Source organism: Orycteropus afer, unplaced genomic scaffold, assembly GCF_000298275.1.
Source record: "Orycteropus afer afer isolate SDZICR_OR568_19922 unplaced genomic scaffold, OryAfe1.0 scaffold00014, whole genome shotgun sequence".
Classification (NCBI taxonomy): Eukaryota; Metazoa; Chordata; class Mammalia; order Tubulidentata; family Orycteropodidae; genus Orycteropus; species Orycteropus afer.
In genome coordinates this window covers 20775234-20794389 of record NW_006921601.1, presented here as the reverse complement: position 1 = coordinate 20794389, position 19156 = coordinate 20775234, and the positions used below count along the sequence as shown (strand labels likewise).

The following is a 19156-nucleotide window of genomic DNA, read 5'->3' as shown; positions in this document are numbered from 1 at the left end:
CTGAATATTGTAAAAATGTCAATGTTACCCAAAGCAATCTACACATTTACTGCAATCCTGATCCAGATACCATCCACATTTTTTAAGGATATGGAAAAACCAATTACTACCTTCATATGGAAAGAAAAGACATCTTTCCATATAAAAAGATAAGCAAATTACTACTGAACAAGAAAAACAAAGTGGGACATCTCACACTCCCAGATCCCAAAACCTGCTACACAGCCACAGTAATCAAAACAGTGTGGTACTGGTACAATTATGGGACAGATAGACCAATGGAACAGAATTGAAAACTCAGAAATAAACGCATCCATCTAGGGACAGCAGACATTTGACAAAGGAACAAAACACACTAAATGGGAAGAGATAGACTCTTGAACAAATGGTGCTGGCAAAACTGGACATCCACCTGCAGAAAAATGAAACAAGACCCATACCTCACCAAATACACACAAAAAAATTAAAGTTGGATCAGAGACTTAAATGTAAAACACTATAAAGCTAATCAAAGATAAAATAGGGGCAAATCTAGGGGCCCTAATTTATGGCATAAGTAGACTATCAAGCATAACCCAGAATGCATAAGTGGTGGAAGAGAAGCTAGATGACTGGGACCTTTTAAAAATTAAATTCGTATGTGCATCAAAAGACTTCACCAAAAGGGTAAAAAGAGAACATACAGATTAGGAGAAAATATTTGCCTATGACATATCTGACAAAGGACTTATCTCCAAAATTTACAGAAAACTTCAACACCTCAACATCAAAAAGACAAACAATCCAATTCAAAAATGGGCAAGGGACATGAACAGACACTTCACTAAGGAAGATATGCCAGCAGCCCACAAACACATGAGGAAATACTCATGATCATTAGCCATTAGAGAGATACAAATCAAAACAACAATGAGGTATCATCTCACCCAGGAATAATAGCAAAGTTCAATAGGACAGAAAATAACAAATGTTGGCAAGGTTGTGGAGAGATTGGAATTCTCACACGCTGCTGGTGGGACTGTAAGATGATACAACCATTGTGGAAAATGGTGTGGCATTTTCTTAAAAAACTGAAAATAGAAATACCCTTTGACCCAGCAATTCCATTACTAGGAATATATCCTAAAGAGGTGAGAGACAAGACACGAACAGAAATATACACACTCATCTTCATCACAGCACAATTCATTATAGCAAAGAGAAGGAAACAACCTAAATAGCCATCAACAGTTGAATGGATAACCAAACATTCAAACAATGGAATACTATGCTACATTAAAGAACAATGAAGAATATGTGAATCATCTCACAATGTGGATGAACCTGGAGGACATTATGCTGAGTGAAGTAAGTTAATCACAGAAGGACAAATACTGTATGAGCCCATTCCTGCAAAAAGTCAAGGAAAGGTTTGCTTAGGAAATGGAACTCACTTTGTAGGTTACCAGGGATGGGAAGGAAGGGGTGGAGAAAATTTCAGGCTAGTTGGGGGCCAAACACTGACTTGAGTAAAGGAACGGAAGGGATAGTATGGAAAGAGTCTGTGCCAGCATGGTAACATTGTGGTAATGGAGGACACCGAACTGTGCACATAAGATGTAGACAACAGAGGCTAAAACAAGTTTATGCATAATACTGCAATACCACTAACACCACACCAAGCTACAGATAAATACATAGACAATTGAGAAGATCAAATGGGGGTCAGTGAACAGGGATATACTATAGACCAAACATACATTCAGCTGAGAATAATCTTGGATGGATACTAGTGATACAAAATAACCACAATCATTACAAAAGCAACAGACGGACTTGGAGCAATCCCTCAGAGACAGCCAGATACCCTGGAAGAGAGAACCACCAGATCTGCCTGATTTGTCTACTCAGACTCTATTATTGGGGACACCAGGCAGGCTCAACTGTACAACATAATACATAAAAATCTTGTTCCACAACCTACTTTGGTGAGTAGCAACTGGGGTCTTAAAAGCTTCCAAGTCGCCATCTAAGATGCAGGTAATGGTCTCCTCTCATTGGAAGCAAAGTAGAGTGAAGAAAACCAAGGGCATTTGGAAACAATCAGCCCTAGGATATGATAGACCTCAAGACCAGAAGAACCAGATGGTGCCTAGCTATAGCAATGCCAACCATTCAGGAAGGGATCAAAATTGGAGATCCTGGATAGAGTGGGAGAAAAAAAGTGGACCAAAATTCAAAAACACAGTAACAACCAGAATCACTGGTTGGATGGAGTCTGGTGGGACCCCCAAGACTATGGCCCTGGGATATTACTTTGGGTCTGGGATAAAACTCACTCCCAAGGACTAGCTCTTAGCCCAACAGTAGTAATACTTACATGCAGAACACCCAACCCAGGGTGATGCACCTACCTACTCTACAGAGAATACACCCCTTGGAACAATCAGCCATGGGGCACCAGAGGAGCAACATTCACACAGAGGAAAAGCTGAATAGACAGGAATGCATAACTAAGACTAAGAAGGGCACAGGGATTGGGCAGGAGGGGTCACTGGGAAGGGAGAGAAGGAGAGTGGGTTAGGGTTAGGCATGGTAATTGGGAAGTGAAACCAAATGTACACAAACTGTTGAATGTAAAACAAATTCTGCTCTGTAAATTTGTACCCAAAGAACAAAACAAAACAAAAAGAAGAACAGAACTTTTAGGTGGGTTTTGAAATTTCCAAAGGGACATGTCTTATTTTGTCTTTTCTTGTTCTATTGAACAATATCAAAAATCAATAGCAGTAAAAATAATAAAAAGTAAATCAATAAACACAATAACATTAAATGATTTCTGGTATCTTCAATAAACAAACAAAAAAAAGTAGTTTTTCATTCTAAAGCATTTGCTGCAGCATTTTTCACTAAAATAAAATTAGTCTACAGGCCTATTACCTGAGTTTCATTCTTATACTTGAATCACTTCTTATGAGAATGAGAGCCAAGGGATTGGTAACATGTCCCTTGATGCTGCCAGCCAGCCAAAACTAAAAAGAGATGATCATGTCCCAAAACCAAGCATGTATATTTGTTTCTCACATGCATGGTATTCGAAAGATAAGGTAATCAGTGAGTAATTTACTACGTTGCTCTATAATTTGGAAAATATTCTATTTTAACTCTATTTTATATGGCTCTGCTCAAAGAGAATGCATTAGGTATCTCATATTTGAGAGTGTTCTATGTTTCATCAACCTTGGGAGGTTAACCTTCAGTTAATCTTTACTCCTAAGGTATTTAAGCTGTTGCCTATTAAATTATATCTATATAATTTAGACTATTACAGCTAACTCTTTAAGCAAGCTTGCTCAGAGTACTTGAAATGTATACTTCCTTCAAGGTTTCTTCTATGCCAATGTCAAAAAATAAAAATCCATTTATCAAGGTAGTAGAAATCATATGGGATATTTGTTAGCTCACTTCTTCTCTTTATTTCTTACCTTCATGGAAGTTTTTTGGCAGGCAAATGAATGGGTAGCCATTACTGTCAAGTACCTGTCTTATTGCTGCATGTTTTTGTTGTAAATCATGAATAACCCTCCTTTAAAGCTGCCTGCATATCTAATGATAACATCTTGTCAAACAATCTAAACATTGAGAGTTTAACTGGAGATAAAGAAAACTCAAAGACCAATAAATCAAGCAGGCTCACCATTACAAAAATCAAGAGAGTATTGGGAAAGAAAAAAAAAAAAAAAAAACACCCTTAAAAAAAGAAATTAAAAACCTCTATTTTGGGAATCCTCTAGTTTCAAAATTCATAAAAGACCAAGAACACTTCAGGGATCCCTTACACAAGAGCATGTGACTGTTGAGACACAGAAATTTCCAAGGCCAAAAATTCCCTCAATGTCAATGGTCGTGTTTTAACTTTCACCCTTTCAAAGGTCAAGTGAAACTTTTCCAGAAAATATAGGGAATCTCATTTAATTCATGGTCATGACAGAGAACCCAACCAAAGGGAAATAATCAAGTTTTAGCACATTTTTAAGTTCTAGATAATCATTCACAATGCTGAACCATCTAAGCTTTCTTATCTCTGAGACATCATATCTTTTCCATTTTCAACAAGGGGGAAAAAATGGGAAAGGGCTAAAGTTTCTTTTCTGCTTTGGGCACATTGCCTTTTCCCTCCAGTATCATGCTTAGCATCTACCATCTCAGGTGCACTCTTTTGAAAGGACTGTTCTAGGGAGCTGAGAATTAGGAAAGGCTACTACACTGTTAGGAGCTCTGGTAACATAGTGTCTAAGTCCCTTGACTGCTAACCAGAAGGCTGGCAGTTCAAACCCACCAGCCACTCCTTGGAAGGAAGGTTGGGCTATCTACTTCTGTAGTGATACTGCCTCAGAAACCCAGGAAGGGGTTGCAATGAGTCAGGTCCGACTCGACGGCACATAACAACAACAACAACTTCAGTGTTGCTTCTTTGGAACCTGTCAAGGAGCAACTGCTAAATGGGATTAAACATACAACACTTACCTAAATTCTACCAAAACTTAGAAGATAGGTCAATTTGGCATATATTGGAGCTTGTTTGATGATAAATTAAGACTTGAGTTTTCTCATTTGAAGATGTTGCATCATTAACCATGAACTCTCTGGGCACAGAAGTATTGTGTTCACTCATCTCAGAGGCCATATTTCCTAACACTCATGAGGGACACTAACTATGTATCTGATATTATGAATGAATGGATCAGTCATTCAACAAATCAATGAATCACATAAACTGATATATCTGCTTTAACTCTAGGCTCATTAATTTGGTCAAATGAAATTTTTCAGTATCACAACTGACTTACAAAAAGTTAATGTCAGGCTAAATGACAAACAAAGGAAAAAGCAAAAGAAAGAAATGACCTTGATATACTAGGAAAGCCATCTGAACAATGGCAGTAGGTACAAATTGATTTGGGAGGGAAACTAGAATAATCTTTGGAAATAAGGAATGCCAATAATGAGAAATGCTGTATCAGGGACTCAGGGTAAACAAAGGATGCCTTTACACTTCCTGTCAATTTCTCCCAGTAAATTGTCTTCTGGAAATGAAACATGTGAAAAGATACTTGACAATGGCAGACATCTGTTATACACCTCATTTATTATATAATCACCTTGGGGGAAGAGGTCTTCTTTGACAAGAAAGCAGCAGCAGATATTAGAGGTGAGGACTGCTCCACTTTAAAGAGTAAAGATCACAGGTGTATTTTCAGGATATCAAGGTAAATGTCACAGTTCCAGAGACTCAAGCTCGTTATGAAAGTGTCTAACAGAGGCTCCTGAATCTGGCCTAGAGAAGAAATGACATCCTGGGACATTGTTTGCCTCCTAGTTCTCCTCTCTCCAACCCATATTTCCCATTGTAAAATCCTAACCCGATCCAATCACGATCATGATTGGTAAACTCCCTACATTTCTCCCTGGCTTGCAACAAACATTCCAAATGCTCCATCCTGGCAATCAAGGACCTTTTTTTATTTCATTTTGGTTAGGCTTCAACCACGGCATTTAATTAAAAACAAAAACAAAAAACAACCAGTTGCTGTTGAGTCAATTTCAACTCATGGTGACCTCATGTGTTGCAGAACAGAATTGTGCTCCATAGAGTTTTCAACGGCTGTGATTTTTTAGAACCAAATCGCCAGGGCTTTCCTCTGAGGTGCCTATGGATGGGTTTGAGCTGTCACCATTTCAGGTAATAGTTGAGCACCAATCATACCACCCAGAGACGCAAGAGCACTTAATACATTGTGCTTAATATTCAGATTATTTTGCGAGACTACTTCCCCCATTACATTGTGACCTGCTATGAAGAAGTGTGTGCCTTAATCAACAAATGCCAATAACAAAGAAAACTATAAGAGGATCTGTTAAGTGTCAGTCATTGTATTGGTATTCTAGGCCGGCGATAACAAAGTACCAAAAACTGGGTGGCTTGAGACAATGGAAATTCATTCTCCATTTTGTAGACTAGAATTCCAGTTCATAGTATCTGCAGAACCAGGCTCTCTCTGAAGGTTCTAGGGGATGATGCTTCCTTACTGCTTCCAGGCACTTGTACCCTCAGGCATTCATTGGCTTGTGGAAACATAACTCTAATCTCTGCCTCTGTCTTCATGGCTGTCCTCTCTATGTATGTGCCTCTTCTCCTCTTTTTATACAGGACACCCGTCCTATTGGAATAGGGCCCACCTATTCCAATAGGACGGGTGTCCTGTATAAAAAGACATATTAGTTAGTAATTAGTTAACGCATGTTAACTAATTACATCTGCAAAGCCTTTATTTCAACATATAGTCATATAAACTGGTACTGGTAGTTAAGACAAGGTGTTCTGATGGCACAGTGATTAAAGCACTCAGCTGCCAACTGAAGGTCATGATTCAAACCCACCAGCCACTCTACAGGAGAAAGATGTGGCAGTCTGCTTCTGTAAAGACTTACAGCCTTGAAAACACTATAGGCAGTTCTACTATTCTCTTCTATGGGGTCACTATGGGAAGGAGTCAAATCCAAGGCAAGGGGTTTTTGGAGTTTAGTAGGTAGGACTTTCACATATGCTTTAGGGAGAGACAATTCATCTGTAATAGTCGTTATGCTATTCGTAAGTACCATTCACCAAATAGTTCTGTTATCTACTCTTCCAGACATGAGTGAGGACTGCATTTCCTTAAACCAAAAGAAGCAAACTCACTGCTGTCGAGTTGGATCCGACTTACAGTGACCCCTCCTTGGGTTTCTAAGGAAATATTACTACAGAAATAGATTGCCCAACCTTCCTTTCAAGGAGTGGCTGTTGGGTTTGAACTGCCAGCCTTCTGGTTAGCAGTCAAATGTCTTAGGCACTACACCACCAGAGCTCCTTGAATGGGGACTGGTAACTAGTTCTAGTTAATGAGTTGTTACTGGAAGTGATATATGTTGTTTCCTGGTCAAAACATTGAATGGCTAATGTAAGACCCTCCACACTCTCTTTTTCTCATCTTTATGACAAGAAAGTGGCTATTCCATCAGTTAGTGTCACCAAGTGATTATGATAGCCAGTGATAGACATGTACTATCTATTTCACAAAAAACAAAATTGTGTTATTTTAAGTCATGCAAATTTTAGGCTGTTGGTCATTTTAAAATATTGTAGCCTGACTGATACAAATGCCATGCTAGATATTTTCACATGCATTATATTATTTGTGCTCACAATAATCTTTAAGTTTAGCATATATAAGCAACATATAATAAATGAGATTTTAAAAAGCTAAAGTCATTTTATTCATTTTTTTCATCCAACAGATATTTATTGAGCACTGCTCTGAGCTACATTATATACTCAGTAGTCAAGATATAGCACTTAACAAAAGAAAAAAAAAATATTCCTGCTCTCAGAGCTTACATTCCAGTAGAAAGGAACAACAACAAAAAAAATCATGTATACATAAGAAAACTTACAGAGAATGATGGGATATTCTAAGAAATAAAACCAGGTGACATGACAAATGGGAAAAATGGGAAGCTATTTATAATGATGCAGGATGATTTTTAGGCAGAGATCTGAATGATAAGAAGGACCCAGCTATGCAAATAGCAGAAAGAAGAAAATACCAAGAAGGGTACAACAGTTCACACAAAGGTCCCTTGGCAAGAAAGGTTGCAGAATGGAGAAAATGATAAAAGGTGAAGTGGCTGCCACATAATGGTCAGGGATGGGAATGGGACCAGGTAAGTCAGAGAGGTAGAAAGGGAGTGATCATAAAGGATTTTATGTCAAAATAAGGAGTGAGCATTTCATGGGAAGCCACAGGGGAATCTTAAGTAGATGTGCATGATTTCTGTTTTAAAAAGATCATTCTTGGTTACCACATGCAGAATTGGTTATGGTAAAAGTAAAAAGTCCAGTTTGGTAGCCATTGTGGAAGACCCCCAGGATGGTAGTGAAAGACCATGGACAGAAGTAGATAGATTTGGATATAGAGTGGCAGGTACAGTCAACGAAGCTGGTTAATGGTCTGAAATCAGAATGGTCAAGGAAAGAAACAGGATTAAGTGTAACTTCATTTGGGCTTGCTTTCATTTCCTGAGATGAGGAAGATTAAAACAAGGAGATTTATAGAAATGAGAGGAAATCTAGAGTTTTGTCTTACACAAGTAGAGTATGATTCAAATGTCTATTAAACAACTATGTGTAGATGCCAAGTTGAATATATGATGGAAAAGCTTGGGATAAAGATTGGATCTAGAGCTATAATTTAGGAGTCACTGACACAGAACCAAAAAAACCAAACCCACTGCCATTGAGTCAATTCCAACTTATGGTGATCCCCATTGGGTTTCTGAGGCAGTAAATCTTTACAGAAGTACATTGCTTGGTCTCCCCTCCATGAAGTAGCTGATGAGTTTGAACCACAAACCTTCTGGTTAGAAGTCAAATGCCTTAGGCAATGCACCACCAGAGCTCCTTCACTGACATAGAGATATTGTGAAAGTCACAGGATTGAATGAAGATATCTGAAAAGAACATCGAGTTAAGCAGAAGGGGGTCAAGGGCAGAACCTTAGGGTACCGTAACCATCAAATATCAGCACAGGAGGAAGAACAGTTAGGGACACGAGTGACGAGGGAGATAGAAGAAAATGGAATATCACAGAAGTCAAGAAAAGGAAGTGTTTCAAAGAGGAAGGTGTGGACAACTCCATTTAATGCTGCTGAGAGGTCATATGATAGGAACATTGCATGTGGCCAAATGAAGATCATCACTGACTTTGACAAATGTAGTCCTGGTGAATGGTGAGTATAGAAACCTGACTGGAGCAGTTAGGGGCGATGCATAGGGTACATGAACAAAATAACCACAGACAATTAAGTTAGGAAGTTCTGTTGTAGAGAGAAGGAAATAAAGGGGTAGCATATAGAAATCTGGGGTCAAGGGAAGGCTTTTTTAAAGAAAAAGTTTTCACCCCAAATTATATGACTTCTGGAAGTCCAAACTCTTCATTAAGATTTCTAAATATTCCGGGTAGGAGGCAATGGTGATGATGATGCATATATGCCTAAGTGTGTACTGGGGGTAGGAATGACAAGTTTCCAATGATCAACTGTGCCTCTGAGGTCCCAAGGCCCTATACCTACATGTACCACTGGTGTTGTCCACCACATTGATTTGTGTTCTACGGAGGAGGGCAGCGAGTGCCTGGGGGAACAGAAGATCTCATCTAGCAGTAGCAGTGCAGTAAGCTTTACTGAAGCTTTGAGGGTCAAGGGAGGATTTTCAGTGCATAAGGCATTAAAAAAACAACAGAAGACCTCACATTAAATATTCCTACCCTTAAAAATTCTTTCAGCTACCCTTACACTGAATCACTGAGCAGTTTTCACTAGGCTTCTGCCCTTTAGTGTCCAGCCTTCTGTTTCCACTCTCCTCTCCCTGTTTTTCTCTCTTTTTATTCTTGCTAACATTTCTGTTCCCTTCCAGGCAAAATATACACATACACATGAACACATGCACAAAAAAAAAAAAAAAAAGAAAAGAAAAATGTATCTATTTAAATTTTTTTGCAAAGTTACTTGGTTTTGAAGGAGGCAGGGGGTGGGGGGAAGCCCACAGTATGTAAATGGCTAACACGCTCAGTCGCTAACTGAAAAGTTGGAGGCTGAAGGCCACCCAGAAGCATGTCAGAAGAAAGGCCTGGTGATCTATTTCCCAAAAAAAATCAACAACTGAAAACCTCAAGGAGCACAGTTCTACTCTGAGGCATGAGGGTGCCATGAGTGTGAACAGACTCAGTGGTAACTGCTCAGATTTTCTTCTGGGGAGGAGGCATGCTTGGGTGCCCATACCCTTGCCTTGTAATCCAACCATGATGGGTTCCTTTCTAAAAAGAATTATGGAGCCAGATCTCAAGACAATACATTTTCCACTGTGTTCCATGTATAAACCACCTGTCAGAGCACCTGTCCATAACAGGCATTCAACAGGCATCAGCTCTGACCTTCCTTCCTCAATGAGGAAATAAGAGTAGATGTGGGCATTCTGATATAACTTCAACAGAGCAGGGCCTTAGTTAAGACTCACTGTGTTGCATGGTCTGATGACATTGTGTTCTAAAGGATACTCACTGTTATTGTGTTATGTGCCATCAAGTCAGACCCGACTCATAATGGTCCCTCCTTGGGTTTCCGAGGCAGTACCACTATCGAAGTAGATTGCCAACCTTCCTTCTGAGGAGTGGCTAGTGGGTTTGAACCGCTAGCCTTATGGTTAGCAGTCAAGTGCCTTAGGCACTACGCTACCAGAGGACACTCACTAGCTTTCTCAAATCTTAGGGTTGTATTAAGTTAAGACCAGGATTTACCTTTAAGAACAAGATAATGGCCACCTACAACTTCACAGTTTTCTTGGATTGCTTGTGTTTACAGGTTCAAAGAAGTTTTATACTCTTAAAATATTTGCGTGTCAGTATGCTACATCTGAAGAGCCCTGGTGGCAAAATGGTTAAGCGCTCACCTGCTAACCAGAAGGTCAGCACTCACTAGCTACCCCTCAAGAGAAAGATGAGATAGTCTGTTTCTCTAAAGATTTACAACCTTGGAAAGTCTATGGTGCAGTTCTAATCTGTCCTATAGGATCAATATGAAACTGAATGAACTTGACAGAAGTGGGTATGATTTGTTTATGTAAAGTATATCCTATTTCCCTAGAAATTTTAATTACAATATGAAAAAAAAAAAAATGAATGAATAAGATTTTGCCTTCTGGGTGGGGCTCTCAGACACACGCATCCATCTGAGATTTCTGGTACCAGAGCTAGTATAGTATATTTATACCTCATACACAACAATGAATGCTAAAGATGTGGACTTACTAACATGTTTTCTAAGGAGTCCCTAGGATGGTGTAAATGATTAAGTGTTAGACTACTATCCAAAAGGCTGGTAGTTCAAACACACTCAGATGCATCTGGGAAGACAATCCTAGAGATCTGCTTCTGAAAGGTCACAGCTTCGTGGACCTTATGAAGCAATTTTATTCTGCACACATGGGGTCACTGTGAGTCGAAACAAATCTGACAACAACTAACAACATATTTAAGTTCAGCCCCTTCCTCACTTATTAAAAGGTCATTCAGAATGAACTATATTAACAAAACAGTGGTATTACATTCTGAGTAAACAATTTAGTTTTAATATACCAACGTCTTTAGGACAGAAAAAAAAAATATAAGAGTTAGGGAAGGTGCAACATGAATAAAATCTTGCATTCAACATGCTCACCCTCACCCCCAAGTTTCAGTGTGGGTATTTAAATACATTTGATCCAAGAGAAGAAAGTCCCAGAATTTTCTACTACACTTAGTCAATATACTGCTCATCCCTCCATGTATGTGACTCAAAGTACATGGGGACCCCACACCTTATGCCCCACAAATCCAGTACTGCTCACACAGAGGCATTGGCCACAGTCCCTGGAGTTCCAGTTTACTGTGATTAGTCCAATGATGTGAAGAAAAAGAATGAAAAAATGACAATAAGCATATTGTAATCAAAATATTCTTAACTGACTCCTAGGTGCTAATCTCTACTCTCAAGTATTCCTGTTACTCATTTACATAAAACCTTGTCTTGCCCAATAAGAAAAAAACATGTTTTCTTATACACAGAAACACTTCATGATGGAAGAAAAATCGGGGGATATTCTTCTATTTTGGGAACTAATATTTCAAGTCTCTCAGTGTTGCTATAGGCAACTGAAATTTCACATTCAAAACATATACCCACCATGCATACATGTACACACACACACACAGATTCAAAAACACTCAGAGTGGAAGAAAATTATGAGATTAACATGAAATGATGCAAGAGAAGAATTAGATAAAAATAGTACATTGTGTACTAGGCACTAAATGTAAATAACACAGATATGGTGCAGAGAAAGAGTTGAATTAGAAAAACAACACTACTTTTTAATGCTCACCTGTACAAGAGAAGTCATCCACACGAATGTATCCTGGAACACAGTCACAGCGATATAACCCAGGCAAGTTGACACACACAGTGTTGGCATGACAGTAATGCATCTTAGCTGCACACTCATCAATATCTGAAGGAGAAAAAGGAAGGAATATCATAGTTAGTCACATGATTGAACAACCAGATTATAATCACTTGGCAATAAAAGTAGAAAAGGCAAATGCCCATAGAAACCAAGATTAAAAAGCAAAACTTCATTAAACACAAAAACTTAAGTGCAAATTTAGCTGGTGCATTAGATCCCAGCTGAACTCAAAGTATTTCTAGAAAAATGCATGGTAGGACACAACAGTTAAGAATCTAAAACATGTAAAGATTAAATCTACTATTACAGTTTCTCTCTCCAAGAAGGATGCTCTATTTAAATGTTCAAAATCAAGGAGATGTGTGTTCACTGAGTTTATATCGATTACTATTTATTGATTGTCCAGTGTACATGGTACAACTTTTGTCAGAGAGCTCAAGGGAATCCATTCCCTCTCCGCATGTATGTCTTACTAAGACATGTTTTAATCCATCTGTTACAAAATGATGGTGTACTCGGTTCTCCCATGTTGTTCTGTGAATACAGCAGCTGTTGTCTGATGAAATTTAATGTATTTCATCATCTGATCTAGGAATTCATCCCATGTGATAGAATAATGGGCCGTTTCAACAAACGATATTACTTTATTTGGGATGGAGTTCAGACTATCACCGGCTATCTCACAGAAATTCTTGATAACAATTAAATTAACCTACAACTTTAAGCAAGTACTGAGTTTGGTCTTTTCTGGAGGTTATGTCTTCAAAAATAGCTTTATATTCATTTAGTTCAGACTACATATACTCAGGTTTTGTATGTGTGAGAGAGAGAGGGAGGAGGACAAGTACAGCCTGGGAATTCAAGATGAAAACGTGATTTCTAATTCTAGTTCCACTCGTTACTAGCCTTTGACTTGCATATAACTATTCTGAGTCCCAAAATCATCATTAGTTTTTGTAAGGATCAGTTCTGAACGTAATGCTTTATATCTTCATCTGCATTATCTAATTTTATCTTCATACAGTTCCATGAGCAAGGTACAATCACTACAACACCCATCTTACAATCTAGGAAATCAAGAATAGAGAAGTTAAACATCTGTCACAAAGTTATCCAGTCCATACATGCTCCATGCCAGATTTGAGTTTAGAAATCCATCTCTCATTAACTTCATGAAAATACCCTGAAAATGATCATTAGTCAAACATAGTGTTACCATTAAAATAATCATTGAGGTTCTAATATTTTTCAGAAACAAAAGGTTTCTAAGGATAAAAATAACAACACCAAGTCACTGGAAAACTCATGTTGTCATTGATTTTAAAAGTAGATTGTTGTAGTGAGTTTGAGGGAGTTCAGCACTGATCACCAAGAAAGTTATAACTAAGACATAGGAGCATTGCACAAAAAGCTATTTAATGGGGCTGACACACAGTAGGAGGTCTTCCAGAGGCAAATGGTGCAGGAAACCACCAAAGTGGGAAAGGGCCTAGAAAATCATGACAAAGAGAAGGGAAGTAAGGACAGTGTACCTATGCTGTGGACTTTTGCAACAAGGTGTAGTGTCTTTGACCAGAGAGTAGTAAAGGACAGATGCAGCTGTATGTCCTTATAACCACAGGGTTTTGTATTACCTATATGGCACACAGATGCGGGACACAATTTTGAAGGATATATAAAGCAGACAGTCTCTAAGTGGCTAGAAATCTGCTAAGTTTGGCACCATCAGGCTTTTTGGACTAAAAGGTGTCAACTTGCTATAAAGCAGTAAACAACTTGGGGCCCATACCTACATGCCATCTTTGGCTCTTTTATATAACAGTTTCTTTCCTCATAAAACATCCTAAAATAACATCAAATTGTTTTCAGTACTAAAGATCTGTCAGGATGTATAAAAGTTATTATGGCATAACTAAGATCCTAGAAGAAGGCCCACAGTCAGCAAGGTTCCCTTAACTATTATATAACAGCATAATACCAGAAATTAGTGCAATTATTCAGGTAATCAACAAAATATTCTGCCCACACAATAACCATGTTCTTCCAAAAATGATCCCAGACAATGCATAATAAAAATACACATCAGGAGTTTAAAAACTATATGATAAGATTATATCAAGATAAGGTATGAAGGCAATTCTCTAATAAACTTGAGATAGGATGGTAACTGCACGTAAGCATTAGATGAAGCTCAGATCTCTGTGGAAGTCAGGGAATTAGAATTCTTTAACAGGGAGTGTTCCAAAATCATTTAAACATTTTGCATCACAGAAAGTCAAGGGGAAAAGTTTTTCCGGAAAGGAGTAATGATTAATTTGCTACTTGCAACTGTGAAGCTGAGTAAGATAAAGACTAAAAGTGAACACTAGTTTGGGCAAGGAGGAGTCTGCTTCTACCCTTGACATAACAAGAGTAGCTTGGGTAGAACAGTGAAGGCCAATGCCTGACTGGAGTTGATTAAAGATAAAATGGAAGCAGAGGAAAGAGAGAGAAAAATAGTAAGACATCCCTTCTGAGATATTCTGCCATAAAAAGAAGAAGAAATGGGATAGTAGAGGTAGCAAGGCTTGTCAAGAGAAAGTACGGTTTAAAGATGTTGACTATCCCAGCATGCTTGTATGCGCTTGGGAGTGATTCAATAAGAGTGAAGAAACTGGATGATGCAGAAGAAAGGAGAAAATGGAAGCATCAAAGTCTTTCAGAGGGCAAGAAGGGTTGAGTTCCAGTGCACGAGCGGAGCAAGTCAAGTTTACAAAAGGAATGATGCCAAATATAAGAAAAAGATGGAGTAGCTAGCATCTTTGGTGATGGTAAGATGAGGCTGTTCTTCTTTGCTTGTTTTTATCTTCTCAGTGAAATGACAGGAGACAAGAATAGCTGAGAATTCAGGTGAGGCAGGGGATCTGGAGGATTAAGGAGAAAGGATAAGGTATTAAATAGAGCTTTTGGAAAAACAGAAAGAGGATTTAGTAGGAAATATAACAAGGGAGCTGAGGGTACACTTGTGACTTGAAGTCAATAAATGTAAAGTGAGAACAATCAGCATGGCCATGTGTTTTTCTACTGCCTCTTTCAGCTATCCAAGGCAGGTGCAGGATTACTTGGAAAATTAGGTATAGCCAGGGATTAATTTTCATGCAAATATGATACATAAAAAGAAATACAAGGGGAAAAAAAGAATATAAGGAAATGGGATGATAGTGGGGTATTAAGGAACTGATAGGAGCTCTGATGGCATAGTGCCTAAGGCATTTGATTGCTAACCAGAAGCCTGGTGGTTCAAACCCACTAGCCACTCCTTGGAAGGAAGGTTGGGCAATCTACTTCCGTAGTGATACCACCTCAGAAACCCAAGGAGGGGTCACTATGAGTTGGGTCCAACTCCATAGTAGTCAGTTTATTTTTTGTTTGAAGAAACTGATAAACAGATTAGGAAAGAAGTGAGGACATGAAGAGTGAGGCAGACAGATGAAATGGACTGAACATTATGGTGGACACTGGAATTCACTGCCCAATACAGGGTCACTATGAGTCAGAATTGATTGGACAGCAATAGGTTTGTTATTTTGGTTTGACTCCCTTCAGAATTAAAGAAATTGTTTTCCCAGCTGCTGAGAGTACTGCCTGTTTACAGCCTTCAGCAGTTAGCCTCCCAGGGAAATTGCCTTTGGCGGAAAAACCTGTCTCCTCCATAGTCAAGTTCCAATTCTGAGGATAACCTGCAATAAAGACTGGTTCTCCTTCAGCTCTACTCAATACAATTCTGAAGGACTATCTTAGGTTCAGAGTGATCCTTCCACCCAATCCTGCTTTCTTTTCTTCCCAGACAACTAGTCATCCCTAAAACCAAGAAGTTGCCAACCAGTCAATTTTTGACTCATGGCAACCTCACATGTATCAGAGTATAACTGTGTTCCATAGGGTTTCCAGTGGCTGATTTTTCAGAAGTAGATCACCAGGCCTTTCATTCCAGGCACCTCTGAATGGACTTGAACTTACAACCGTTCAGTTAGCACCTGAGAAGAATAACCATTTGCTCCACTCAGGAACTCCCATTCCCTTCAAGTCAATTCCACATTATAGGAACCCTCTAAGACAGAGCAGAAATGTTCCCATAGCATTCCCAAGGTTGTAAATCTTTATAGAAGCAAACTGTGTGTCACATCTTTCTCCCATAGAGCAGTGGTGAGTTCAAACTCCCAATCTTCTGGTCAGCAGACAAGCTCTTTAATGACTGCATTACCAGAGTGCCTGCCCATAACCCTATAAAACCTGTTATAAGATCCTTAATAAGCATCCTGCATACCATTCTCCATCTTAGAATCTGCTTTCTGGTGAACCCAAGCTGCAGCAGGGATCCTGATGGAGGTAAAAAATTATTATAAGGAGGATACTAGAGTATATGAATTGCAAGATAAGCCAGACCAGGGAGATGGAGTCAAAGAGTGGTATGCTTGCCATTGGATTTGGGAGGTGGTAAGTCATTTTTTATTACAATGTCTTTGGCAAGAATATGGGAAGGTGGAATAATAGATCATTGAAATGAGGGCTAGGAACAAGGGAAAAGTCCAGTTTTGGAGTGGTTGGTTGACATTGGCATGTTTATCTAAACTGACCAATTTTCCTCTCTCTGGGCACATAGTAGGATTATATCTCTCCATCCTCTTTGAGGTGAAGATGGCTATCTGACCTGAGCATGAAACCTGAAATAAAGTGTATCATTTATGGTTGGAAATATTAAGAAACAGTATCCAATTCCCCACATTCCCCTCTTTCATGCCTTAGAAACATGGAAGCATGGAGGTGCACATTCTATCAGCCTGGGTCCCTGAATCAGCTAAGCCATGATTTTGCAGGAATTAGAAATATGCCATTGTTATTTCAGGCTATAGAGTCTATCCTGACTAGTACAGAAATGACTACAAAAGGAATCTCAAAGACTACTGCTGTAACTTGAAAAATGAACAGAAATTCACCAGGTAGAGAACAGAAATGGAGAAAACAAAAGGAAAACTAGAAAAGCTAAACTTTTGATCTCTGTAGATTTAGTAAGAGAGAGAATCACATGGCTTTGTACATTCAAAGGACAATAATTAGCTCTCTATTAAGCTCTGAGGTGGGAGCTCTGGTAGCATAGTGCCTAAGGCACTTGACTGCTAGGCAGAAAGGTGGCAGTTCAAACCCACCAGCCACTCCTTGGAAGGAAGATGGGGCAATCTACTTCCGTAGTGATACTGCCTCGGAAACCCAAGGAGGGGTTGCTATGAGTCAGGTCTGATTTGATAGCATATAACAACAACAACAAGCTCTGAGGTAGAGTGATGAAAAAAATGCCATCATGCAACTTACAGCCTGGCAAGGACCACAGATACTGAATGAAAGCTGTCATAAGTTCTACCAAAGAAACCAAACCTTTTAACAGGGAGATTTGACCTATTCTGAAAGGCTCCAAGAAGTTCTCTATGAAAGTGATGTTTCACCTGAGACTTGAAATAGAACTGGAACAGGTAAAGGGCAAGGGAACAATATACCAGGGAAGAATGCTTGAGAAGATTTGGCTACAGGAAAGAGCTTTGCCTATTTGAAATGAGACTGGAAAGATAAGCTCAAGTCAGATCCTGCTGGGCCTTGTAGGCCTTGTGAAGAATTCTAGACTTTAATCAGGATAGTGACATGAACCAATTTCTGCTTTAAAAATATCATGCCACCTGTCATGAAAAGAATGGATTGGTGCAGGTCAAGCTGAAGGCTAAATCACGTTGGTATTTTACTCACAGAGATATAGCTATGCTGAACTCCATCTCACTCTTCTGGGATCCCCAACCATTTTTTAAGATGAGGAACCAGTCAGGACTTGCCTTAGAGGCAATTCAATCTTCAGCCCATGGGCCACAACTGCCAACCAGACTGCTGACTACAATTAATGTTTCCCTGCCAGAATATTGTCAAATCCTCCCAGAGGTAAACTCCTGGCTCATTTCTCCTAGGTCACAGGATAACTGCTAAGAGGACTCTGACTCATCTAGATGTGAAATCAGACAAGTTGTCTCCCTGCTTGTTAGATTCTAAGAACCTGGATTTAAATGTTTTAAAAAAACAGACAAGGAGGAGTGATGGTCCCATGAGGATTTCTGGCAAAATGGCTCAATAGGAAAACAAGCTACCCAGGCCCTTTACAACAAAGAAATGAGAAACCAATTGAAACAGATACAGAGGATAATCCTGGAACCCTGAGCTTTGAAGGGAAGGATAAAGAAGTGGATTAAATACCAACTAGTAGAAGAAATGGAATGAAAAAAGCAAATAAGGAGACAAATGGAGCTGTGAACTGTCGACTAGCCTGATAATGCAGCCATTTTGAATATTTTCAAGCTGTGTTCCAATCTGAGTAGCAACCTCAAAATTGGTTCTGCTTGCTGAACACTGCATGGGTAGTCACACTAGTGGCTGGTGACCAGAAAGGGGGGGAGACACAACTATGTTCACAGGACCCAACCATATCCATACCTCCTATAGCCCCACCCATAGGAAAGGGCCACCATCTGCTTCTGTGCCAAATGATTAATGATAGACAGAGGTCAATAGCAGCCCATCCCATCCTCAACTCCTGTACACAAACAGCTAACAGAGATCTGTGCATACATTCTCATCCTCTATCACACCCACCAGGTGATAGGTGTTGAGTGTCTAAGTACTGCCAAACTAGCAAATAGAGTAAGACACAGATACATCAAAATAAAATAAGAAAGAACGAATAAAAACTGGGCAAATCACACCAACATACAAATTACATATAAATACAATGAAATCCTAAGGTCTCAGATGAGACAATGGACAATCCCAGTTCACAGAAAAAAACATGGTAAAGTAGAAAGAAAGGACCAGAATAGGAAGCCAGAAAACCTACCACAGCAAGAAATGGCATTGGAACTACCTAATAAGGAATACAAAAGAATTAAATTTCAGTAAACTCAAAGGACTTAGAGAAAGATCAAAGAAAATATTGACATAATTAAGGAAAAGACAAACAAAACTCTAGAAGAATTTAGGAAACCAATAAAAGAACAAACTGACAAAAAA

General features: G+C 39.0%; 1 protein-coding gene across 1 annotated transcript in view; it reads right to left on the bottom strand.

Moving 5' to 3' along the window:
* The window catches only part of NELL1 (neural EGFL like 1), a 1238690-nt gene that overhangs the window by 631092 nt on the left and 588442 nt on the right, over window positions 1-19156 (bottom strand). The window contains exon 13 of the mRNA XM_007955935.2: window positions 11996-12121. Within this exon, the coding sequence (XP_007954126.1) occupies window positions 11996-12121 (126 nt within the window). The remainder of the gene's footprint in view (window positions 1-11995; window positions 12122-19156) is intronic.